This window comes from Elephas maximus, chromosome 1, assembly GCF_024166365.1.
Source record: "Elephas maximus indicus isolate mEleMax1 chromosome 1, mEleMax1 primary haplotype, whole genome shotgun sequence".
Lineage (NCBI taxonomy): Eukaryota > Metazoa > Chordata > Mammalia > Proboscidea > Elephantidae > Elephas > Elephas maximus.
In genome coordinates, this window is record NC_064819.1 from 43,666,997 (window position 1) to 43,694,469 (window position 27,473).

The following is a 27,473-nucleotide window of genomic DNA, read 5'->3' on the forward strand; positions in this document are numbered from 1 at the left end:
AGGCTTTGGGGGCCTGGGGAGGCCATGTCCCATAGGCTCTCTAACCAAGCATTACAGTACAGCCTTTTGAGAAGGAGGGTGCAGCTCACGGAGCTGGGTGTGTGGGAGAAAAGAAAGGAAGGAAGGGAGAGAGGGAAGAAACAGCAACAACAAAAAAAGAAAAAGAAAAAAATGGTGCTTAGGGAGCTATCCCTGACAGCGATGTAACCCTGGGGAGGCTGTGTACCAGTGACTTTCTGGCCAAGTGTTGCAGCACAGCCCTTTGAGAAGGGCAAGGGCGGTGCACTGGGCTAGGTGGGTGAGCCAAAGGAATGGAAGGAAGAGAGAGAGAGAGAAAGAAGAAACAAGAAAAAAAAAGGAACAAAGCAAATTAAAAAAATATGGTGCTGAGGGACCTGACTGGTGGGGCAAGCACAGACCCGAGGAGGTCTTGTGCTGGTGGTCCTGTAGCTGAGTGGTGCGGTAAGGCCCTTCGAGAAAGAGCAGGAACAGCAGATGGGGCGAGGTAGGCAGGAGACCAAAAAGGAAGGAAGGGAGAGAGAGAAGAAACCAAAAAATGAAATATGATGCTGAGAGAGCCAGCCAGTGGGGGCTGCTTGGACCCAGGGAGGTCATATTCCAGTGGCTTTCTAGCCAAGCAGTGCAACACAGCCCATTGAGAAGGAGCGAGGATGGCACATGGGACTAGGTGGATGGAAGAAAGGAAGGAAATAGAGAAAAAACAAACAAATATAGCACTGAAGGAGCTGGCTGGTGGGGGCGCCACGGACTCAGGAAGGGCATGTGCCATGTTCTCTCTGGCCAAGCAGTGCAACACTGCTCATCAAGAATGGGTGGGGGCATCTCACAAGGCTAGGTGGGCAGGGAGTAAAGAAAGGAAGGAAGGAAGACATTGAAAAAAAAAACAAAACATGGTGCTGAGGGAGCCTACCAGTGGTGGCAGCAACAGACCCTGGGAGGCTTGTGCCAGTTTTTCTCTAGCCAAGCGGTATGGTGCAGCTCATCAAGAAAGTGAGGGGATAGCACATGTTGCTAGCTGGGTGGGAGAAGGGAAAAGAAGGAAGACAGAGAAGAAACAAAAAAAGCCAAAAGAACAGTGACAAAACAAATGGCGCTGAAGGTGCCGGCTGTTGGTTGCAGGGCGGACCTATGCGGCAGTGAGCTGGTGTGTCTCTGGTGGAGGGACCGTGGCTTGTTGGAAAGCAGCAGAGGCCATGTAGAGGGAAGAAGGGTGAGGGGTGGGAAAGCTTGTATCCGTGGTTACTGGGTACTCTGTCTCTTGTTGGGAGCTCCGTGAAATTGCCTTCCTGTGCTCCCTGTCTGTGTTCCATGGTGGCTGTAGTCCAAGATGGCGAATCCATACTGCTTTAGCTGGTAGGGGACTTCCATGCCGTAATTCTCCTCGTCCTCTGTTCTGTCTCTGTTTCTTATTCCATTTGGTGGTTGACTGAATTCTTTTTCCCTTCATTTGATGCTTAGGGTTCCAGGATTGATGTTTGTTATCTGTTTTGCTTAGTTTTTTGTGTCTTTGCTGCAGAGGGGCGGCATGATGCTTCTGTTTATAGTGCCATGTTCGCTCCCTACTGTTGAGTTTTGAGTGTTCTTCATATATTCTATTGTAATTTGCAAATATTTCTTCCAGTCTGTAGCTTGCTTTTTCATTCTCTTAAGAGGGTCTTTCCCAGAGTAAAAGTTTTTCATTTTGATGAATCCCAGCTTAATTTTTCCTGTGATGGATCATGCTTTTGATATCAAGTCTAAGAACACTTTGTTAGGGTTAGATCCCAGATTTTCCCCTATGTTTTCAAAAGGAGCCCCTGGTGGTGCAGTGGTTAAGAGCTTGGCTACGAACAGAAGGGTCAGCAGTTTGAATCCACCAGTGGCTCCTTGGAAACCCTACGGGACAGTTCTATTCTGTTCTATGGTGTCGCTATGAGTCGGAATCTACTCAACAGCAACAAGTTTGATTTTTTGGTTTTGTTTTAAAATCTTAAAAATTTATGTTTAAATCCAGATCCCACCCTCCCCCCCCCCCCGCCCCCCGCGTGCCACGTGAGAGTCATGGCAAATTCTTTATTGCTAACACTAACACAGAACTAAATAGTTTGTTGTGTTTCTTGCCAATGATGGATCTTTCTTGCCAACTATAGGGTCTTTATGAGTCAGAATCAACTTTTCGGCAACGGGTGTGTGTTCTTGTCTGTGATGGAATTTGTATTTTGTCATGACCCATTCAGAGTTAGTGTATAAGGTGTGAGACTTAGGTTGAGGTTCTTTTTTTTTTTTTTGCCTATGAACGTACGATTACTTCAGCACCATTTTGTTGAAAGGCTATCTTTCCTCCATTGAATTACTTTTTTTTCCTTTGTCAGAAATTAATCGCGAATATTTATGTAGGGTCTATTTCTGGGTTCTCTGCTCAGTTCCATTGATATATGTATCTGTCCCTCCACCAGTACCCACAGTGATTACTGTAGAGATATAATAAATCTTAAAATTGGGTAGATGGATTCCTCCCCCTTTGTTTTTCTTTTTTAAAATTGTTTTATCTCTCTAGTTCCTTTGCCTTTCCATATAAAATTTAGAAAAATCTTTTGTCTGTGTCTACAAAAAAATCTTTCTGAGAGTTTTCTAGGAATTGCATTCAATCTATATATTAATTTGGGGAAAATTGGCATCTTTACTATGTTGAGTCTTCTATTCCATGATTGTAACATGTCTGCTTAGGTGTTCTTTAATTTTTTTTTTTTTAATCAGATTGTATAGTTTTCAGCAGACAGGTCTTGTTTTTCTCTTTTGGGCAATTGTAAGTAATATTATACTTTTAATTTTGCTGTCCAAGTATTTAGAAATAAAGTTGATTTTTGTATATTAATTTTGTATTATGCAACCTTGCTGAACTCACTAATTGTAGGAGTGTTTTTGGAGAATCTTTGACCTTTTCTATATATATTAAAAAAAAAAAGTGTCATCTGCAAATAGGGACACTTTTATTTCTTCTTTCCTGATCTGTATGCCTTTTATTTCTTTTTTTGCTTTATGGTACTGGCAGAACTTTCAGCACTATCTTGAATAAGAGTGGTAACAGTGGACATCCTTGCCTTGTTCTTGATCCTAGTGGAAAGCATTCAGACTGTAGGTACTCTGTACTCTTTATCATGTTGTGGAGGTTCCTATTTTTCTGAGAGTTTTTATCATGAATGGGTATTGAATTTTGTCAAATGGTTTTTCTGCATCAATGAATATGATGTGATTTTTCTTATTTAACCTATTGATATGATGGACTACGTTGATTGAGTTTTTAATACTGAACCAACCTTGCATCCATGGAATAAACCCTACTTGGTCATGATATATAATTCTTTTTATATATTGGTGATACCAGGATTCTTGTGTCTATAATCATAAGTGATATTGGTCTGTAGTTTTCCTTTTTTGTACTGTCTTTGTCTGGTTTTGGTATAAGGGTAATACTAGCTTCATGAAATGAATTGGGAAGTGCTCCTTCTTCTGTTTTCTGGAAGATATTGCATAGAGTAGGTGTTAATTCTTTAAACATTTGTAGAATTCTGCCAAGACACCACCTGGACCTGGAGATTTCTTTTTTGGGATTTTTTAAATTATGAAGTTAATTTCCTTAACAGTTTTAGAGCTATTCAGATTATCTGTTTCATACTGGGTGACTTGTAGTAGTTTGTGTTTTTTGAGGAAGGGGTCCATTTCTTCTAAGTTGTCAAATTTATGTGTGGAGTGTTGTTTACAGCATTTCCTTATTATCTGTCTGATACCTACAAGACCTGTAGTACTATCCTGTTTCATTGCTGATACTGGTAATTTGCATTGTTTCTTTTTTTTTTTTTTTTCTTCTGCCAGTCTTGCTAGGGGTTTGTCAGTTTTATTGATTTTTTTAAAGAATCATGTCTTTGATCCTCTGATTTGCTCTATAACTTTTTGTTTTCTATTTCATTGAATTCTACTCTATTGTTTCCTTTGGGCCTATTTTGCATTTCTTTTTCTAGGTTCATGAGGTGGGAACTTAGATTATTATTTCGAGACCTTTGTTCTTTTCTAATGTGTGCATTTAGTGCTATAAATTTCCTTCTCAGCATTCTAGTTGTGCCTCACAAGTTTTGATATGTTTTGTTTTTATTTTCATTCACTTCAGCATATTTTTTTACTTCCCTTGGAGCTTCCTCTTTGACCTATGGATTATTTCTAAGTCCATTATTTGGTTTCCAAGGGCTTGGAGATTTTCCGGCTATCTTTCTGTTACTGATTCTGTTTGATTCCATTGTGGTCAGAGAACACATTCTGTATTGATTTCACCTATTTCAAATTTTTCAAGGTTTGTTTTATGGCGTAGAATAGGCTCTATCTTGGCATATGTTCTTTGGGCACTTAAAAAGAATGTGTATTCTGTCGTTGCTGGTTAGAATATTTTATAAATGTTGATTAGATCCTGTTGGTTCCTGGCGTTGTTGCATTCTGTATCTTTGCTGATTTTCTTTCTAGTTGTTCTTTCAGTTGTTGAGGGAGAGGTGTTCAAGTCTCTTAACTCTAATTGTGAATTTGTCCATTTCTCCTTTAACTTATATCAGTTTTTGCTTTACATATTTTGCAGCCCTCTTGTTTGGTGCATATTCTTTTAGGATGGCTTTGTCTTCTTGGTGGATTGCTCCTTTTGTTATATATAATGTCTCTTTCTGTCTCTGGTAATTTTCTTTGCTCTGAAGTCTACTTTATCACATATTTATTAATATATTCCCCCTGCTTTCTTTTGGTTAATGTTTGCATTATCTTTTTCTATCATTTTACTTTAAACTATCTAAATTGTTATATTTAGGATGAACTTCTTGTAGACAGCATATAGTTGGATCACATATTTTTTATCTACTCTGCCAGTCTCTGTCTTGTAATTGGTGTATTTAGACCATTTACATTGAATGTAATTACTGATGTTAGGGCTCAAGTCTGTCGTATTTTTTTGATTTCTGTTTATTTTCTCTGTTTTTCATTGCCCTGTTTTCTTTTTGGTTCTTAAACATACTTTTTATAATGTTTAGTTCTTTATATAGCTTTTTTAGTGGATGCTCCAGATATATTACATTGTCTACACATGATTTATCACAGTGTACTGATATCATTTCACCAGTTCAAGTGAAGTATAGAAACCTTACCTCCCTTTGCTTTTCTTTACGTTCTCCTATATGTAATTGTCTTAGATATTTTCTTGACATACCTCTTGAACACATCAGACAGTGTTAAACAGTTTTTGCTTCAGCCATCAAACACAGTTGAGAAAACTCAAGAGGAGAAGGAAAGCTTACTGTATTTACCCATGTTTTTGCTTATTGTGTTCTTCCATCTGGGTTGTTCAAGGTATATCCTTTGTTTCTTTTCTTTATTTTTAGAGAATGTTCTTTAGCCATTCTTTTAAGGTGAGTCTGCTGATGACCAGTTTTCTTAGTTTTCCGTCATCTGAGAATGTCTTGATTTCCCCATCATTCCTGAAGAATATTTTTGTTGTATGTGGGATCCTAGGCTCACAGCCTTTCCTGTCAGCAGTTGAAAAATATCGTGCCACTGCCTTCCGGCTTCCATTACTTTTTCTGAGAAATCCACTGTCATCATTTTTTGTCTGGCTACTTTCAAGACTTTGTCTTTATTTTTCAGAGGTTTAATTATGATGTGTCTTGGTACGAAATTTCTTTATGTTTATTCTGTCTGGGTTTTGCTTCTTGAATCTGTAGGTTTAGATATTTTGCCACATACGGGGAGTTTTCAGCCATTTATTTATATGTGTGGAAACCCTGGTGGTGTAGTGGTTAAAAGCTACATCTGCTAACCAAAAGGTCGGCTGTTCAAATCCACCGGGCACTCCTTGGAAACTCTATGGGGCAGTTCTACTCTGTCCTGTATGGTCACTGTTGGAATCGACTTGATGGCAATGGGTTTTTTATGTATTTGAATACTGTTTCAGCCGCGCTTTCTGTTTCTCCTCCCTTTGGGATACTGATGACATAAATGCTAAATCTGTTGCTATAGTCCCAACATAATGTTTTGTGCCATTGGTTGCCAATCCTACGATATGCCAACACTCTCCCCTTCTAGACCTTGGGTTCCCTATTAACCCGCTTTACTGTCCCCTCCTGCCCTCTCGTCCTTGCCCCTGGACTGGTGTGCGCATTTCATCTAGTTTTGTTTCTCTATACTGTCAGGGTTTTTCCAGTCTCTGTCATACCAGTAAGTCTCATCTTCTTTTGTGAGTTAGAATTTTGTTCTACATTTTTCTCCAGCTCTGTCCAGGACCCTGTATTGTGATCCCTGTGAGAGCAGTCAGTGGTGGTAGTCTGGCACCATCTCATTGTGCTGGACTCAGTCTGGTGAAGGCTGTCATCTTCTGAATCTTTTATTTTGGTTATTGTATTTTTCGGTTTTAAGGTTTCCATTCAGTTTTCTTTATGTCTTCTCTTTCTTTGTTGGGACTTTCTATTTCTCTTCTGAAGCTTTCTATTTTTTCATTTGTTTCAAACACATTTATAATTGCTCACTGAAACGTTTTTATCATGATTGCTTTAAAATCTTTTACAGATAATCTAACATCTCTGTCATCTTAGTGTTGGCACTTATCCATTGTGTTTTTTCATTCAATTTGAGATCTTACTGGTTCTTGGTATAACGTGAGGTCGTCTATAAAAACTAGTGCATTTTCTTATTATGTTATGAGACTGGATCTTATGGAAACCTTTTATTTTAGCTGGTGTTTTCTGACACTGTGCCAGCAGAGGAAGAAATCCAGGTTCCCCACTTGACTCCTTTAACACCTGCGATGGAGGGCTCCTCTTTACTGCTGGCTGCGGGTGGGCATTCCAGTGGAGCTCCACTGATACTGATGGGAGTGGCCTCATTACCACTGGATGATCGTGAAAGTACTAACTATCCATTAGGCCTCCACTGACAACTTCCCAGTGAGGAAGGGAAGGGATACCTCATTACTACCAGGTGAGGGGGTACAAAGTCCAGGCTACCCTTAATGATGGTCACTGCTGACCCTGCAGGAGTGAAGAGGCTCATTATCAGCTAGCAGAGATGAAAGTCCTGGCTTCCTATTTGGCCTTCTTTGACATCACCCCAGTGGGGGTTTTGGGGTACCTCATTACTATTTATGCAGCCTTTGCTGGTGTGGGTAGGGTGGAGTCAGTTTCTTCTGTGGTTTGGCTGGAGTAGAGTAATTAATGTCTAAAGGTTTTCTGTCTTTATAGGCTGCCACTGGCTTAGTCCTTTGGCTAGAGAGAGCAGGCTTTTGTTGGGGCTTTTTCTTTTTCTCTCGTTTCTTTTTTTATCTCTGCCTATTGGTGTTCCTGGAGCCCTGATGGCACAGTGGTTAAGAGCGTGGCTGCTAACCAAAAGATCCATAGTTCAAACCCACCAGCCACTTCTTGGAAACCCTGCAGAGCAGTTCTGTGGTTTGGTATGGTCAGAATCGACTAGATAGCAGTGAGTTTTTTTTTTTTTTTTTTTGATTGGTGTTTCTGTGTTGCCCGTTTCTTCAGCTTCAAGTCTAGGATATATGAAGCAAAAAGAAAACCCGAGAGAACATGCTGCTATGTTTTTCCCCAGGTCCTTGAGTCCCTGGCCAATCTACCTTCTTCTCTCCATCTTTTAGAGTTTTCTTACGTTTGTTTAATATATGATATCTAGGGTTTTGTTGTAATTTGTGGGAATAATAAGAAAAAGTAGATCTGTTCCATCTTATTGGAAGTAGAAGTTGCTTTTTCCTTTTAATGCCAATAACTCTAACCCTTTACACTGGGTCCTTATTCTGAGTAACCCATTCTATCATAAATTGAATCTACCCATCCTTGTTCACTTAGAGATTAACTCATATCAGATAGTCCTGAACCAGCCAGAGGAACTGTGCTATTTGGGAGGAGTTGCTGGTTTCCAGCATTATCTATCCCTTGTTCTATCTAGTTATTAGATTTGTTAGTTTCTTTATCACAGTCAGTGATTTGGAGTTGAAATTTTTGTTTTACTGCTTTACCCAGATAAGGTAAGAAATTCATGAACAATAGTTTACTAATATTTTAATTTTATTTTAGGAAATACTTAAAAAACTCAAAGTACTATTTTTTTTTTAATACAGGCATTGAAGAAAATTATAAGCCATTTTATTTAAAACAATTAGAAAAAAATGTGGAAGAGGATGTGAAAAGTTTAAAGGTAGGTAATATAGCAGATGCTGAAAATATTAACGTGTCAAAACATATATTATCAATCATGAAAACCAAAGGAACATAATTTGTTACTGAGTTTTGAGGCGAGCTAGCCTGGTAAACAAATAAAACAAAATTAGCATTTTTGTGAAAATATCAAGTTGGCATGCTGGACCCTTTCCTCCATCAAAACTTATGAAATGAAAGAAAACACATAAAGCAATGTGAAAGTAAAGGAACAATATCACAGGAAAAGAATGGAGAGTACCACAGGTGGATCAGCCATTTTGGGAAAATTCTTGAAAGATAGAAAGCCAACAGAATTATATCTGCTAAGACATATAACAGAAAGAAAAAAAAAAAAATTAACCCAAAACATAATGCTAAGGAAAAAATAACCAGGAGAGCAAGTCTTGGGTCAGTGTATTCTTGTGTGAAAGAAACAGCATAGTCACCTGGAACACGGACAGGGAGAGGCATGTGGGAGCCACATTTATGCCAGCTAGAAAGGTTGGCTTCTGCCTCTAGTGCCCTGTCCTGAGCAACACATGGCAGCAACATCTGTCTCGGACTGCAGCAGCAAGCTTGGTATCTGGTGTCAGATAGGTATGTCAAATCCTGGGTACCACCTAACCCCTGGAGGAACAGACTTCCCCATATCCACACTCAGGAAGTAAGGTACTGCCCATAACTCTTCTGCCAACACAGTCACGAAAGGGAAACTAAGGTAAATAAAACAGGCAGGCACACAGAGCTTTTAAAATACAAAAACAAAACAACTAAAATCAGACTTTCGAGGAAATCCTATACTATAAAAGAGAGGTGCCCAATGCAAAGCAAGGAAACAATCAAAGGGACATGAGGCAAGACAGACATCAGGGAAAAAGCATTACTACAATCAGGATTACTCTATAATGATAAAACATGTCAGTTCACAGAAGGTAGTAACAACTTTGAGTATATATATGCACTTGATAACATGGTCTTAAAATATACAAAGCAAAAATTGACAGAACTTGGTTACATTGAAGGGGTATAGACTTTCTGGCTGGGATAATGTAAAACTTTAAAAAGTAGATAATAGTGATGATAGTATAACATGGTTATTGTAATTAATATCACTTAATTATACACTTAAAAAAGGTTAAAACTTTTTGTTACATATATATTTTACCATGCTAATTTCTTTTTTAATTAAAAGAAAATTTTTTTTTAAAGGAGAAAAAGACAAATCCACAACAAGAGGTGGAGATTTTAATGCAGGTTTCTCTTAAATTGATAGAACAGGCAAAAAATCAGTAAGGATATAGAAAATTTGAAGAACATGATTAACACATTGAAACTAATGAAAATATATAAAACACTGCACCTAATAACTACAGAATACCTACCTGTAAATGTTCTTTAAGAACACACAGATTATTTTAAAAAATAGACCATGTACTAAGAAATAAAATGTCCCAACCAGTTTAAAAGGATTGTAATCATAAATGTTCTCTGTAATGAGAGAATGATCTCTGACTGTATTTCAAATATGCTAGAAAAGAATAACAAAAAGATAACCAGAAAATCCCCATATGATTAGATGTTAAGAAATTACTTTTAAAAACCCCTTGAATCAAAAAGTAAACATGATGGAATTTAGAATATATTTTTAATTGAATGCTAACAAAAATACTGCATATTAAAACTTCTAGAATACACTTTGCAAAGGAGTACTTAGTAGTGTAGTCTTAAATGTATACATTAGAAAAGAAGAAAGGCTGAAAACAATTAACAAGGTGTTCATGTTAAGAAAATAGCAAAATAAACCTAGAGAAAATATAAAGAAGTGAATAGTAAGGAAAAGAGCATAAATTAGTGACATAGAGAAAACTAATTCCGGATCAAAAAAGCCAAATGTTGGTTCTTTGAAAAGGCTAATAAGATTCACTAATTAAGACTGATAAGAAAAAGAGAGAGGAAGCATTACTACAGCTCCTGCAGACATCAAAATGGTATTAAGAGGATATTATGAACAATTTTTTGCTAATTAATTTTTAAAATGAGATAAAATAGACCAATTTCTAGAAAAAAGTAAAATTTACGAAAATGGACTCAAATAGAAAACCTGAATATTCCTGTAACTATTAGAGATTGAATCAGTGATCAAAAATCCCAGAGCCAGATGGCTTCATCAGTGATTTATACCAAATAGCCAATGAATAAATCATCTCAATCTTAGACAGTTTTTTCAGAGAACAGAGAAGTAGGAACTCTCCCAGCTCATTTTATAATACTAACATTACCTTGATTCTCAAACCTAAAAAAGAAGGTACAAGAAGGAAAATTATAGGCCAATCTCAATAATACAGCTGGAAAATCCCAAATAATATAAAAACAAACTGAATTCATCAGTGAACAAAAAGGTTAACACATCATGACCCTGCTGAGTTTATTCCAAGAATTCAAGGGTACTTAAATCTTAGGAAAACCTGTCACCATAATTCACTACATTATCCTAAAAAAGGGGAAAAAATCCTATAATCTTCAATAGACGCAGAAAAGCAGCTGATAAAATGTCACACTTATTCACGATAAAAATACTGGCAAACTAGGAATAGAGGGAACTTCCTTAACTGATTAAAAGATCTCTTAAAATAACCACAACAGATACCATACTTAGTGATGAAATGTTAACAGCTTCTCTTTGAGATAAGGTACAAGACAAGGATGCTCACCATCACTCTTTCTGGTCAGCATGGTACCGGAAGCCCTAGCTATTGCAGTGGAGCAAGAGAAAGAAGGAAATACAGGATTGGAAAGGAAGAAACAGAACCGTCATTCATAAATGATAAGATATGTATGTAGAAAATTCAAAAGAGTATTTTAAATCAATAATAGAGTTTAAGTGGTTATAAAATCAATATACAAAAAATTATATCTCTATGCATCTGCCAGAAAGTTAGAAAATAAGTTTTCTAAAAAGATACCATTTACAATAACATAAAAAAAAATGAATTACTAGGAATAAATCTAACAAAAGATGTATAGTAACTGTGAGAAAAGAATAAAACTTTATTGATAGACATAAAACAAGACTTAAATGAACAAACCATACGAAATAAATGGTTTGGTAGTCACTATTTTGTAAAGAAAAAATTTACAAAATTTTGTAAAGACTCCCATGTGTCTGTCACTTTGTCGTACTTTGGGGGCTCGGGTGTTGCTGTGATGCAGAAAGCTATGCCACCGGTATTCAGATACCAGCAGGGTCACCCATGGAGGACAGGTTTCAGCTGAGCTTCCAGACTAAGACAGACTAGGAGGAAGGTCCTGACAGTCTACTTTTGAAAAGTATTAGCCAGTGAAAACCTTATGAATAGCAGCAGAACATTGTCTGATACAGTGCTGGAAGATGAGCCCACCAGGTTGGAAGGCATTCAAAAGGTGACTAGGGAAGAGCTGCCTCCTCAAAGTAGAGTCGACCTTAATGACGTGGGTGGAGTAAAGCTGTCGGGACCTTCATTCGCTGATATGGCACAACTCAAAATGAGAAGAAACAGCTGCAAACATCCATTAATAATTGGAGCCTGGAATGTATGAAGTATGAATCTAGGAAAACTGGAAATCGTCAAAAATGAAATGGAATGCATACACATCGATATCCTAGGCATTAGTGAGCTGAAATGGACTGGTATATAGTCTACTATGCTGGGAATGACAACTTGAGGAGGAATGGTGCCGTATTCATCATCAAAAAGAACATTTCAAGATCTATCCTGAAGTAAAATGCTGTCAGTGATAGGATAATATCCATACTCCTACAAGGAAGACCAGTTCATACGACTATTATTCATATTTACCCACCAACCACTAAGGCCAAAGATGAAGAAATAAAAGATTTTTATCAGCTGCTGCAGTCTGAAATTGATCGAACATGCAGTCAAGATGCAGTGATAATTACTGGTGATTGGAATGTGAAAGGTGGAAACAAAGAAGAAGGATCAGTAGTTGGAAAATATGGCCTTGGTGACAGATAGAATGCCGGAGACCAAATGATAGAATTTCGGAAGACCAACGACTTCTTCATTGCAAATACCTTCTTTAATCAACATAAACGGCGACTATACACATGGACCTCACCAGATGAAACACGCAGAAATCAAATTGACTACATCTGTGGAAAGAGACGATGGAAAAGCTCAATATCATCAGTCAGAACAAGGCCAGGGGCTGACTGTGGAACAGACTAACAATCGCTTATATGCAAGTTCACGCTGAAACTGGAGAAAATCAGAGCAAGTCCACGAGAGCCAAAATATGACCTTGAGTATATCCCACCTGAATTTAGAGACCATCTGAAGAATGTATTTGACACATTGAACACTAGTGACTGAAGACCAGACGAGTTGTGGAATGACATTAAGGACATCAACCGTGAAGAAAGCAAGAGGTCATTGAAAAGACAGGAAAGAAAGAAAAGACCAAGATGGATGTCAGAGGAGACTCAGAAACTTGCTCTAGAATGTCAAGCAGCTAAAGCAAAAGGAAGAATTAATGAAGTTAAAGAACTGAATAGAAGATTTCAAAGGGTGGCTCGAGAAGACAAAGTAAAGTATTATAATGACATGTGCAAAGAGCTGGAGATGGAAAACCAAAAGAGAAGAAGACGCTCGGCATTTCTCAAGCTGAAAGAAATGAAGGAAAAATTCAAGCCTCGAGTTGCAGTAGTGAAAGATTCTACGGGGAAAATATTAAACAACGCAGGAGGCATCAAAAGAAGATGGAAGGAATACACAGATTCATTATACCAAAAAGAATTAGTCGATGTTCAACCATTTGAAGAGGTGGCATATGATCAGGAACCGATAGTACTGAAGGAAGAAGTCCAAGCTGCTCTGAAGGCATTGGCGAAAAACAAGGCTCCAGGAATTGATGGAATATCAATTGAGATGTTTCAACAAACAGATGCAGTGCTGGAGGTGCTCACTCGTCTATGCCAAGACACCTTCCTGGCCAACTGACTGGGAGAGATCCATACTTATGCCTATTCCCAAGATAGGTGATCCAACCGGATGTGGAAATTATCAAACAATATCATTAATATCACTCGCAAGCAAAATTTTGCTGAAGATCATTCAAAAATGGCTGCAGCAGTATATCGACAGGGAACTGCCAGAAATTCAGGCCGGTTTCAGAAGAGGACATGGAACCAGGGATTGCTGATGTCAGATGGATCCTGGCTGAAAGCAGAGAATACCAGAAGGATGTTTACTTGTGCTTATCGAGTATGCAAAGGCATTCTACTGTATGGATCATAACAAATTATGGATAAGATTTCGAAGAATGGGAATTCCAGAACACAATTAAGTGCTCAGGAAGAACCTTTACATAGATCAAGAGGCAGTTGTTCAGACAGAACAAGGGGATACAGATTGGTTTAATGTCAGGAAAGGTGTGTGTCAGGGTTGTATTCTTTCACCATGCCTATTCAATCTATATGCTGAGCAAATAATCCAAGAAGCTGACTATATGAAGAAGAACAGGGCATCAAGATTGGAGGAAGACTCATTAAGAACCTGCTTTATGCAGGTGACACAACCTTGCTTGCTGAAAGTGAAAAGGACTTGAAGCACTTAGTAATGAAGGTGAAAGACCAGAGCCTTCAGTATGGATTGCACCTCAACATAAAACAAAAGTCCTCACAACTGGACCAGTGAACAACAACATGATAAATGGAGAAAAGATTGAAGTTTTCAAGGATTTCATTTTACTTGGATCCACAATCAACAGCCATGGAGGCAGCAGTCAAGAAATCAGGAGACGCATTGCATTGGGTAAATCTGCTGCAAAAGGCCTCTTTAAAGTATTGAAGAGCAAAGATGTCACCTTGAAGAGTAAGGTGCTCTTGACTCAGGCTATGGTATTTTCAGTCGCATCATATGCATGTGAAAGCTGGACAGTGAATAAGGAAGACCTACGAAGAATTGATGCCTTTGAATTGTGGTGTTGTCGAAGAATATTGAATATACCATGGACTGCCAAAAGAACGAAAAAATCTGTCTTAGAAGAAGTACAACCAGAATATTCCTTACAAGGAAGGATGGCGACACTGTGTCTTACATATGTACGTACAGTCCCTGGAGAAGGACATCATGCTTGGCAAAGTACAGGGTCAGTGGAAAAGAGGAAGACCCTCAACGAGGTGGATTGACAGTGGCTGCAGCAATGAGCTCAAGCATAACAACAATTGTAAGGATGGCGCAGGACCGGGCAGTGTTTTGTTCTGCTGTGCATAGGGTCGCTATGAGTCGGAATCGACTCAACATCACCTAACAACATTTTGTAAAGATGTCAGTCATTCCCAAATTGATACACAGAATCTGTGGAATCACAACCGAAATCATAACTGTTAATTATTTTTTGTGGCAAGTGGGTGGAGGACTGGAACTTGACAAACTCATTCTGAAATTCATATGGAAAGATAAAGAAGAAAACGAGATACTCTGGAACAAAACTAGTGGCGAGGAAGGGCTTATTATAAAGCTGAATGAAGTAGGACAGAGAGGTGTTGGTGTAGGGCAGACAGAGACCACTGGGTTGGAACTGAGAGTCCTGAGCAGACCCACACTTATATAGAAACTTGATTTTGGCGGAGGTGGTAATGCAGAGCAGTGAATAAATGATTGTCTTTTCAATTAATGCTGCTAAGACAAGTGGGTATCCATATGGGGATAAAAAGAAAACTCCAGGTTGATCACTGACATAAATGTGAAAGACCAAAGTATAAAGCAATTGGAAGATACCTCAGGGTGGGGAATGGTTTCTCAAACAAGACATAGAAGTATTAATTGTAATGGTAAAAATTGACAGGTTTGATTAATCAAAGAACTTTTGTTCATCAAAAGTAATCATTTAGAGAATAAAAAGATAAACCACAGAATGGAGACCATAATTGTCACACGTGTAGCTGATAGAGGGCTTGAGTGCATACCTTCTAGAGAAATCTTACAAATCAAAAAGAAAAAGACAGTCCAGTTAAAAATGAGTGAAATATTTGAATGGGCACTCATAAAAGAGAGTATTCAAATGGCCAGTAAACAAACAAAAAGGTACAGAACTTATTAGTAACTAGGAAAATGCAAATGAAGACCACAGTCAGATACTAGCTATCTTCTGGATGGGCAAACATGGTGAATATATACTGAAGGACAGAAAAGAATTCTAAATAAATGGTGAAACATGTTTGCGGATGGAAAGACTTGATATCACAAAGCTGCCGGTTCTCCCCAATATAATTTACAGATGGAATGCAATCAGAATTAAAATCCCAACCCAATTCTTTATGGAACTCACCAAGCTGATTTCTAAGTTTATGTGAAAGAAAGAATATACATAGTAGTTGTAAAAATGGTGTGGGGACAGTGTCTGACCTCCTCTAACTTCACGAGGGAAAGAGAATCACCATTGACAGGAACAGCCCAAGGCTGATTCCTTTGAGGTTGAGATCAGACACGCTTCCACCCTCCAAACCTTTTACCAATTCTGACACCACCCGTCCCTCCCGTGGCACTGTTTCCTTTTCTGCTGGGTTCGACAGCTCTTTGCACAGACCACAGAGAACTCACAGACCATACTCTAAATTACGGGATTTATTAGGGAAGTGATAGGTTACAGTTCAGGCTCAGGAACACTCAGGATACAGTTCTTTGATCAGGACAACTTCTTCCCAGCTGTGCTACACCAGGCCTCTTCCTGGCTCTTGGCTTCTCAGCACTTTGGCCTGGCCTCTGTCCTACTCAGGCAAGTGTTACAAAGCTCTTTTAGCTCTGCCAGTAAGTGCCTGGAGGCACCCCACTCCACTCCACCAGCAAGCGTTGGCCCCAAGGCACTCAGCTGTCTTGCTCCATCAGCTGTCACCATTTCTCTGCTACCATGCCTTGCAATCTCGTGTTATACCTCTCCCTCTCTGCCCTGGTTCTGCCACCTCTGCTGCGCCTGTCTTCTGTGTTACAGCTCTGCCTCTTTCTCTCTCTGTCTCATGGGTCTAGGAGGTCTTGGTGCAGGGATCCTTGGTCCAGTGGACCTGCTCCACTCCTAGCTCTTGGTGGTAGTAGGTTCCCCTCTGCTCTGGGATTGTCTGCTGTTTTAAGCCTAGTGGGATGGCAATTCTGACCAGTCCTCTTATTAGGTAGGGTTCCATACACATTATTTGCATGGTCCCACCTGCACAGGGGCACTGTGTACCTTATTTACATTATTAGCAGCTGTCCAGTCCCCTTGGTGGGCCACAAGCACCTCATTTGCATAGTCCTAACCAGTCATTTGGTGGGAGCTAAAAAGATAATGGCTAGAAGGGCCATATTAAGTAATTCACTGTGCTGCCGTAGTCAATAATACTTTGAAGAAGGAGATGAAAGTCATGTAGCATTAGAGCAAGGGTAATCAAATGAACGGATAGAAAAGTGCAGTCTTCCACAGGCTGGCCTCTCCAGAAGAAGAAACCAAGGTTGAGATTGAGGTACAAGGAACCAGGACTGAGCAGAGAGGAAGTCAAACTGCAGTCACGCCTGACAAAGAGCTTTGGCAACCCAGTAGGAGGGGAGCTCAGAGCAAATGCTGCCCATCAGGGTCATCCCATGTCAGGCCAAATTTAAAAAACCAGTTGCCATCGAGCCAAAAAACCCATTGAGTCGATTCCAACTCATGGTGACCCCGTGTGTGTCAGAGTAAAAGTGTGCTCCATAGGGTTTTCAGTGGCTGATTTTTTTAAAGTAAATCAGCAAGCCTTTCTTCTGAGGCACCTGTGGGTAGACCTGGACCACCAATCTTTGGGTTAGCAGCCAAGTGTGTTAACCATTTGCACCACCCAGGGACTACTATAGAGCCATTTAAAAGAAAGAGGTAGACTAATATGAAATGATGTAGAAAGATCTTCAAGACTAGTTAGTGAAAATAGAAGTCACCAAACAATATTTGGAGTGTGATCCTTTTCATGTTAAAAAGCATGTATTTGTATATTCCCAGAATTATGTATGTAATGCCTAGAGAAAGAATAAAAATGATGCACAGTATGTTCTGGGAAATGGAGGAGCATGGGGTTGGAAGGAACAGTCGAGTGTTGCTCTGTATATTTCTGCATTTTTTAAAAATCTTTTAAAAGGAATTTGTATTTACTTATGTTGTGTAATAAAACAGAAAACAGTTGCTTTTATAAAATTAACGAAAATACCATGTTTAGTATAGAGAATGCTGCAGAGTATGACCGTAATTAATATCCTGTCATTCTCCCCAGTCATTACTGTATTCAGCAGATGTTTTTGACCACTTACCTATGTAGCAGGCACTCTGTGAAGAACCAAATACATTTAACTAGGAGAAAGAAAAACAGAAATGTTAACATTTTATCTTTGGGTGAAGGCACTATGGGTAGAGTTTTTAAAAGTTATTCGCTGTATTTTCCATAATGAGTAATATTTTATAAGAAAAAGCAAAATATTAATTTTTAAAAAATATTTACTATTTGTAAGATTTATGTAGGAGCCCTGGTGATGCAATGGTTAAGCACTTGGCTGCCAACTGAAAGGTTGGTGGTTTGAACCCACCCAGCGGCTCCATGGGAAAAAGACCTGGCAATCTGCCCCTGTAAAGATTAGAGCCTAGAAGACCCTGTGGGACAGTTCTACTCTGTTACATGACTCTACAGCACCCAACAACATCTGTGTTAAAATTCTACCTTCTGAAAGGATTCATTCCTCTCTTAACATTTTCTGAAACTATTTTCTGCTGTTTATTAAAGTGTGTATTTGTGCTCTTAATTATAGGATGAGTATCTGGACCAAAATGTAATCATCAAGAAGATGCAGTCTCTCCAAACGGACTGTGTAGCAGTACCTCCAAGCAGGTCAAACTCGGGTAACTTACACTGTGATCTAAGATATGTGTATTCATCTATTCATTTGCTCATTCATTTACTCTCTAAAATACTATTCAAGACCATATTGGAAGGAAAAAACTATAAAACTTAACAGGGTTTCCAAACACCTGTCTTAGAGGATTTTATACTAAGTCACACTGTGCTCACTAAAATCCAGAGTGTCCTGGACATAAGGGGCCTGAAGTATCTGGTGGGGAGAAAGTGGTAGAAAGTCTGGTGGGGAAGAAGGGGACATATGTGGGAGCAAAGACCTTGAGGAGGTCAGGGGTGACGGGTTCCAGGGTACAAGTAGAGAGGGATATTGAGGCCACCGTTTGACCCAGGGCAAACTACTTGACCTCTTATTAACCTCATCCATCAATTAGTGATAATAACTGGAACCCACTCATAGGGTTTTTTTTTTTTTTTAATAAATTTTATTGTGGTAAAATATATATAACAAAAAGTTTGCCACTTTAACCATTTTTAAGTGTACAATTCAGTGACATGAATTATATTCACTACGTTGTACAGCCATCACTACTGTTCATTTCCATAAGTTTGTCCTTAACCCAACCAGAAACTCAATACCCCTTAAGCAGTAATTCCCCGTTTTCCCCTCTTGCAGCCCCTGTGACCACTAATAAACTTTGGTCTCTATGAATCTGCCTATTCTAGACATTTCATATAAGTGGGATCACACAGTATTTCCTTTTGTGTCTGACTTAGCTCACTCAACATAATGTTTTAAGATTCATGCATGTTGTGGCATATATCAGGACTTCATTTCTCTTTATGGCTGAATAATATCCCAATGTATGTATGTAGCACGTTTTGTTTTTTATCCATTCATCTGTTAGTGGACACTTGGGTTGTTTCCACCTTTTGGGTATCGTGGGTAATGCTGCAGTGAACATTGGTGTACAAGTCTCTGTTTGAGTCCCTACTTTCAATTCTTTTGGAGTGGAATTGGCTGAGTCATAATCGTAATTTTATATTTAACTTTTTGAGAAACTACCAAAATGTTTTCTACACGGCCACACTGTTTTACGTTCTCATTATGGGGTTTTTAAAGAATAAAGAACCCATGGAAAGTGCTGTTTATTTTTTCTAACCCAAATCATACCAAGGAGGTAAGCACCTTCTCTGATCCAACATAAATGCCTTTCTTCCTTGGTCACCCCTACAGCATCGGCTTTTCTGTTGCTTGTTGTAATTTCCCCAGTGCTCGCTCACTGCCAGGTGGGGGCTCTAACTGATCACCTGTATAACCCATAGGAAGAAGACCATCTAGTAAACACTTTTTTTTGTTCTCAAGGTTATCAGTATATTGCTCTGAGGTACAGATTCCTGATGTTCAGATTTTATTTTACATTTTAATGTTTCATGAAGCTCATTCCAGTGTTGACCGTTTTTTCCCAGCCACAGAGCAGCCCAGTTCATTGCACAGTTCACAGGGGCTCAGAATGGGTCCTGTAGAAGAGTCCTGGTTTGGTCCCTCCTCAGAGCACCAGCAAGAGGAGAATCAGCCAAGCCTGCAGAGTAAGCTCCAGGACGAAGCCAACTACCATCTTTTTGGCAGCCGTATGGACAGGAAGGAAAAATGGCAACCCAGACAGAATGTGGCTTATAACAGAGAGGAGGAAAGGAAACGAAGGGTCTCCCATGACCCCTTTGCACAGCAGAGACCTTATGAGAATACTCAGAACCCAGGAGTAAAAGGCATTGCTTATCCCAGTGCAACCAGTCACGTTGATGTATTTCAACAACTACCAGGGCTAACCAGCCAACCCCAACTACCATACTGGAACAGTGGGTTATATAGCAGCAGTCCACATGGTTCGGGAGCAAGAACCCTGGATCCAGGAATAGCAGGTCCAAGACCTTGGTATGGGCCAAATCCTAGTCATATGCCTAACCTGCATAAGACTCCGGTGCCTGAGACCAACCTACTGGGAAACACACCAACCATTCCATTCAGCTTCCCATCAATAGGTAAACAGGCCTTTAACAGTCACAATCATACTTTTTTTTTATTTTCTGAAGATAGAGCAGCCATTAGCTGATATGATGGGGACAAATGGCAAGTTTTTCAGAGTCTTCAGCTGCCAGATGCAGCTTACTGCCATGGAATGGTTTGTTCCCATGGAATGCTTTTCATCAGACCACCCGGCCTGGGCATATTTCAGTTTGGGTCTAGGATTCATCATAATTGCTGGCAAGTATTGGGTTATATATCCTTTAATTGGTAGGTGTCTTCCACTATAACCAGAATAACACACTAGTTCCATCAGGGCCCAGTCTCTGATGAATGGGAAGATATTTGCTTATACTCTTTTGTCTTGCTTGCTGTGTTCTGAAAGTAGAAAAATAAGTCTTGGATATTATTTCTTATATAGGCCAAAGACTACCGCTTGTGATGAAAATTTTTCTTACAATTCCCTTATCTCTAGGATAAAAGTAAATGTTAGTTGATAGTAGTTACTGACGACAGTGGAAGTGATGTTAATACCCAGTATTGTTATTAAATAATACCTCCCAATACCACCTGACTACAAGAATGACATCTGCCAGGGAGACCTTACTGTGTGCTGGCAATTCAGAAAACAGCTTAGTTAGAGATAAAAGCACAGAGCTGAGTCACATTTCTTTTAAAAGGCCAATTTCCCCCAAAACTTTCTATGGAAGCATTCTGGAATATTTTTCCACAGATTTTACTGTAAGATCTATTGAATGCAAAATATTAAATTAGGCATCAAACAGAATCTGAGTCATACATAATCATAGGAGTGAAATGTCCTATTTATGATGTATCTGGGAATAAAACTTTTCATTAATGTTACCATATTTTATTCATTCATGATTAATTCAATAAAAATGTTTAAAGCACTTGCTCTGTATGCCAGGCAGTTTTCTAGGCACTGGCGATACAACAATGAACAAACAGCCCAAGTCCATCCCCGCATGGAACTTAAATCCTTATACTTGTGTGTGTGCACATGTGTATTTCTCACATTTTTTTGTAAAGAGAGTCCAGAGTTACCATAGCCTCATTAGAAAAAAATGCAATGAAGTGTGCATACTGTCAGATCCAACTGGACTTCCTATTTTAAGGACAAGCCGTGAGTTGGAATTGACTCAATAGCAACAGTTTAGGCGCTGACTGAGAAGCCTAGAGCTAAATTTCATTTACCACTCTCCTCAGACCTGGGTTCTACCTTCTCTAATACAAAGACCTGCTAAATGTTCTTAATAAGAGTAAACTTGGACAACTTCAATTTAGCATGCATATCATTGAACACGTGCCATATACCAAGTCCTATGCTGTAGAAGACCGTCAGGAGTATACACATGAATGAACATGGTGTCTGTCCTTTGAGAACTCATACGCAGGTAGAGAAGTAAACTGTACAAACTGATCCAGGGCAGCATGTGGCAGAGTGCTAGATCTCCGATTACAGCGGAGGCTGCTCGAAGAGGGCAGAATTTGAGCTAGGTAGGTATAGGGAGAAAGGCAGCCCAGGCGGAGGGAACAGCTTGAGCAAAGACAGGATCATTGTATTAATGAGTCAGTGGGACTAATGAGTCAATGGGAAGCCTGGTGTGATGGAACTGCCTAGATTGGAGAAAGTAAGCAGATAGTGAAAGAAAGGTCAAAGAGAGATTTGGGTAAAACTGGCCAGCTTTGAGTAGTGAAGTGAGAGCTTGGATTTACTGTGTGAAGGAGGACACTAACCACACATTTGAGTAGGGGATCCTGATGGGAAGCGTGGCTGAGCCTAGTTGTCTTCTTCATCAATGACTTGGCAGCAGCCGTATTTTAAAGAACATTTCAAGGGGTAGTATAGGATAAATCATTTAACTTCAGCATCTACCTTAAGCCCTTTACTGTGGTATTTTCTCTTGTTTTCAATCTAGATGTGCTCACTTGTGTTTCTCTCTACTTAGATGAGTCTTTCAGATGCAGCATTTACAATAGCACTGGCATTCAGATTGGAAACTACAATTACATGGAGGTTGGCAGGATGAGTGTACCACCACTGGACAGCACAAACACGAACCTCAAAGAAGAGCCAGCGTGGAAATACCAAGAGATCTTTGGTAAGATGCCCTTTAAAGACCCATGGTATAGCAACCCTGAACTGTCTTACTTATTAGTGGGGTTATCATGGAATTGTCAGATTTCTCTGGTTATTCCCAAACATAGTTGTCCCATGTTTCTTCTGTAAAAATCTCTGTAATTTCCTTATTTACCATGAGGATGATAGCAGTATCTGATTCATACATTTGTTGTGAAAATTAAGTGAGTCAATATGTACAGAGTGCTTAGAACACTGCCTGGTACATAGTAAGTTCTATAAAATATTAAACTATTATCATCATCAATATTACTACTCAGATCTGGGAGAAGTAGCTTCCTTACATCCCCATCACAGGGGATTCTGCAGTAGAAGACTATCCCTTCAACAGCATCTCTGTAATAAAAACAAGAGGGCTGTCTCCCATAGGGTCCCACTATACAAGCCAACAGCATTCACACCAAAGCACAACCTACAAAAAGCAATCATGAGTCCAAAAACAGTATGATTCAAGAACCCGGCTGTTTTTTAATAATTTTTTGTTGTTGAGAATATACACAGGAGAACATACCTCAATTCAGCTGTTTCTACATCTACAATTCAGTGACACTGATTACATACTTAGAGTTGTGCAACCATTCTCACCCTCCTTTGCTGAGTTGTTCCTCCCCCATTAACATAAACTCGCTGTCCCCTAAGGCTCCTATCTTTTAATTTGCTGTCAGCTTGATCCCATTTAGTTTGATCTTGAAAGAGCACAGTGCTCAAGGTAGACATTCTTTACTAGTTAAGCTAAACTATTGTTTGGGTTTTTTTTAAGAAGACTTCAGGGGATATTTTTGGCTTAAGATTTAAAGATTAACTCAGGGCAGTAGTTTCAGGGGTTCATCAGCCTCCAAGGCACTAGAAAGTGTGGAGTACATGAGAGTTTGAAATTCTAAGAACCCAGGTTTCTGATTAACCCAGGGATTGGCAAAATTTTCTGTAAAGGGCCAGATAGTAAATATTTTAGGCTTTGGGAGCCCTAAGGTTTCTGTCACAACTACTCAAAAGTAGTATATAAATGAATAGGCATGGTTGTATTTCAGTAAAGCTTTATTTACAAAAACAGGCAGATTTGGCCACAGCCATAGTTTGCCGAACCCTATTCTAACACATTTTATGGGTAGCATTTAAAATACCTAGTGCAGAGGTTCCTAACTTTGCAGGAGACAAGGGCACCTTTGAGAATCTGATGAAACACAGGGTCCCTTTCTTAGAGAGGTATTGACAAAATTTGGCAAATATTCCAACAGGTTCTTTAAACACTGACATCCAATGGCGGGGACAGAAAATGAAAGGATGGGAGTTGCAAAAAAAAAAAAAGTCTTTTTTTTATATTCAGCTTACTGAGGTAGGATCAGGATCAAAGACTATGGTTTATTTGTGGCGGTTGTTTTTATACTTTTATTTGTTTCTTTTTATTAGTTATGTTTATGAAAGGCTATGGGGAAGAGACCAGTAGAAAAAGAGGTTACGATTATAGGCGAAAGAAGGGACAGCAGTTGTGGGAAGTGGAGGGTGTCCCAAAACAGACCTTGAAGAGTACAGAGAAAGACAAGAGAAGGGCACTATAATTGACAGAATAAAACATTTAATTTTCATGTTGACACTACAGTATATAAAACAGCTGTTATAAATGCACATAGTATACTCTGTAGCTGCCATGTTTACCTTTTTTTATAGGAATCTGTAAGTTACACTGTCATTAAGACTTCACCCTTGAAAAAGCCACATTCTATGATGTATGGTCAGATTTAACAGCCCCAATTGTTAAAACACTTGGATTAAGTCATAACCAGTTTTCTTGCAAGAGAACCTTATATACCTTTATTTATCAATTCTAGTACCTTAATAGCTACCCAGCGAGTCATTAACATAAGGAAACACGCATCGTGATGCTCTGAATTTCCTTGACTAAATCATAGGAAAGTAAAGGGATCAGGACTTGGGTGGCTTTGACTCTGGTCAGATGTAAGTGGAAAATGCCCAAAAGGAACAAAAACAGTACATTTCTCCTTTACATCCAGGGAAGTCTAACATAAACAGGGAACAGGGCTGCTGGTTCAAGTTGTGTAGAACACCCAAACTAGTAGCCGAGTAGGGGCTTTGTTCACAGTGCCATCAGCAGTGGCTTAGGGCTGCATCTGCTGGGAGGAAGGAACACTCTGTTCTAGTTCACACAAAGGGTCTATGTGGGCTAGCAGGCATGTGAAGTAACAAATCCAGTGAATAAACAAACAACTGTATAACTAAGAAGTTATCTTTTTCACTGTCTGCTACTCTTCACTGTGCTTAGTTTTTTCACCAGTTCCAGAAGCTAGAATTTTCAGATGGGTTATAGTTTGACGCCTTCTCTTTTCCATTTGGCAGATAATATCACCAGTCTGACTGATAAACACCTGGACCCAGTAAGGGAAAATCTGGGAAGGCACTGGAAAAAATGTGCACGTAAGCTGGGCTTCACTGAACCCCAGATTGATGAAATTGACCATGACTATGAACGAGATGGACTAAAAGAGAAGGTTTACCAGATGCTCCAAAAGTGGCTGATGAGGGAAGGCAGTAAAGGGGCCACAGTGGGAAAGCTGGCATATGCACTCTACCAGTGTTCACGAACAGATCTTCTGAACTATTTGATACGTGTCAGCCAGAACTAACCCTAAGGGGGTTTGACAGCATAAAGTCAAGCTCCTCACTTGGTGTGATGGTTAAGGTTATGTGTCAACCTGGCTAAGCCACGATTCTCTGTGGTTTGGCAGATACTATGTAATCATTCTCCATTTTGTGACCTGATGTGAGCAGCCCATCAGTTGTAATGGGAGTTTCTTGGGCGTGTGGCCTGCATCCAATTTGTCATCCTCTGACCTCCAGTTCTTGGGAAGTGAGCAAGCAGCCTGCTGCCTGACCTTCAGATTTTAGGATTCACCAGCTCCCCGAGCCCCACGAGTCAGAAGAAGCCTCCAGCCTGATGCCTGACCCACGAATTTGGGACTTGCCAGCCTCCATAACTGTGTGAGCCATTTCCTCGAAATACATATATGCTATATGTATATATATGCTTCACTTGATTTTGCTCCTTTAGAATACCCAACCTAAGACACTTGGTGAATAACCCAGTGGAAAGTATGCTGCCTCAGAGAGTTCTGAATTCCTTCCTCACTGACATGGGTTCTAGGTCTGTAAAAATTCATTTCCTGCATTTCATACCTGGAGAATTGGAAAAGAAATCTGTAGCAAACAACCTACCTTCAGGAAAATGTAAGCGGGAAGACCAATTAATGCTGTAAGACCAATCACAAAAGGAGCCTTATTGGAATTTGAAATGGAGAGAACAGATAATTGAGGAAGATCATTTTCCTTTAGTTTATGCCATAACCTTCAATTATGCGATTCATTCCATTCCCTGGAGTTTGGTTTGAGCAAGAAAAAAATTCAGAGAATATAAAATAAATCAACTTTCTTATTTTCTGTTCTCCACGTAGGCTCTTGCCATAACCAAAGTACAGTGAAATTCTATGTTCTCTCCAAGTAGGTTTTTTGTATCAGAACCAGTTTATCTTAAAAACATAGTTAACTTCAGTATCAAGTAAATCCAGTATCTGTGACTACAGGCTTCAAGAATTATATGCAAATCACTCCTTAAATTAAGGGGATTTTAAGGAGTAGGAAGGAGGAAAAAAAAGGGGGGCAAAAGAAAAAAAAAGGCATCAGAATGTCCGCAGATAATTGTGAGGAACCATTACTCACTGTAACTACTACAAAAACTCTTGATTCGTTTTTTAAGTTCTTCCCTAGCATTCTGGTACTTTGTGCAGCTTCCCAGCCTGTGTGCCCTGAAGAGGGGACAGGTGTGCAGGGAATACTGGCCTCTTAGCTCCAGGGTAGGACTAGAGCCTCATGCTGGTCACTGTGGAGCAGCCTCCTCAGTTGACCCCAGTGTACTGGAGAAAGATTTTCACTTTCCCTGTGTGCCCTGACGTAAAAGAGGACAGTTTCAGAGCCTGGAAATTGTGCTTCTGGCACGCAGCTTTTCAAAACCCGCATGAAGTCTTGGAGGGAATGGAGGCACTAGAACACAGAATCCGACCGGCCTTCCGGCCTCACTGCTGGCACTTGGTTAAACAAGAGTGGTGTGCAGTCATGCTAAGCCCTGCCGTCTGTCAGAAAGGATCCGGTGTGCCATGGGTTGATAACAGTGTTGTTAGTGCTTCTGATTCTGCAGCCCCTCCAGCTCAGCAGACAAGTGCACACACACCTCTTCGGTGTGGCTGTAGAGCAGGGCTGCTGAGCCTCAGCACTACTGACATTTGGGGCTAGATGATTCTGAGGGGGGAGGGGGGAGGGGGAAGTCCTGTGCACTGTAGGACTTTTAGAAGCATTCCTGGTCTCTACCCACCAGGTGCCAGTAGGCCTCCCATCCCCCTTCCCCCTTGGGATAAAAATGTCTCAAAAAAAAAAACATACCTGATGCCATCGAGTCGACTCTGACACATAGTGACTGCAACCTTATAGGACAGAGTAGAACTGCCCCATAGGGTTTCCAAGGAGTGGCTGGTGGATTCGAACTGCCAACCTTTTGATTAGCAGCCGAGCACTTAACCACTGTACCACCAGGGCTCCAAAAATGTTTCTGCAAATATGCAGAATGTTCCCTGGGAGGGCACAGTCGCTCAGGTTGAGAACACTGCTGTGAAGCCTTGTTTCTCTTGTCCACACAAGACCTTGGGGGAAGGTGCAGTGATTAAGAGCTGAGCTGCTACCTGAACCCACCAGCCACTCTGTGGAGAAAAGACCTGGTGATCTGCCGCTATGAAGATTTCAGCCTCGAAAACCCTGCGGGGCAGTTCTGTTCTGTTCTATATGTGGCTTTAAGTCGGAATCGACTCAACACACAAAACCCAGTCTCACTTCTTAGCAGCCATACATTATTAGATCATGTTTGCCAAAAGGAAAACTGAAGGGGGAAGGGTCTCAGGCTTTGCTGCAAGGGCCTGGATTGTTTCCCTAAATGTATCCTTGGTACCTCCATCCTACTGGTTTTCTAAATTCTCTAAATTCCAAAGAGGTTGAAAGATGAATGTTAAGTAGCAAAAATGAAAGGATTTTTAATGGACTTTTTAAAATAAAATGTTATTCCTCAAACATGCTGTTAGGTGCTGTCAGGTCGGTTCCGACTCATAGTGGCCCTGTGTACAACAGAGTGAAACACTGCCCAGTCCTGCACTGTCCTCAAAATCA

The 27,473-nt window shown here is 39.8% G+C and overlaps 1 protein-coding gene across 7 annotated transcripts in view; it reads left to right on the forward strand.

Annotated features, from left to right (window-relative positions):
* Window positions 1-27,091, forward strand: part of RIPK1 (receptor interacting serine/threonine kinase 1) — a 69,706-nt gene extending 42,615 nt beyond the window's left edge. For all 7 annotated transcript variants that reach the window (XM_049873903.1, XM_049874056.1, XM_049873819.1 and 4 more), the window contains 5 exons: window positions 8,147-8,223; window positions 18,023-18,113; window positions 19,537-20,109; window positions 22,063-22,215; window positions 24,606-27,091. In XM_049873903.1, the coding sequence (XP_049729860.1) occupies window positions 8,147-8,223; window positions 18,023-18,113; window positions 19,537-20,109; window positions 22,063-22,215; window positions 24,606-24,892 (1,181 nt within the window). In that variant the 3' untranslated portion in view covers window positions 24,893-27,091. The remainder of the gene's footprint in view (window positions 1-8,146; window positions 8,224-18,022; window positions 18,114-19,536; window positions 20,110-22,062; window positions 22,216-24,605) is intronic.
* Window positions 27,092-27,473: the final 382 nt, after the last annotated feature.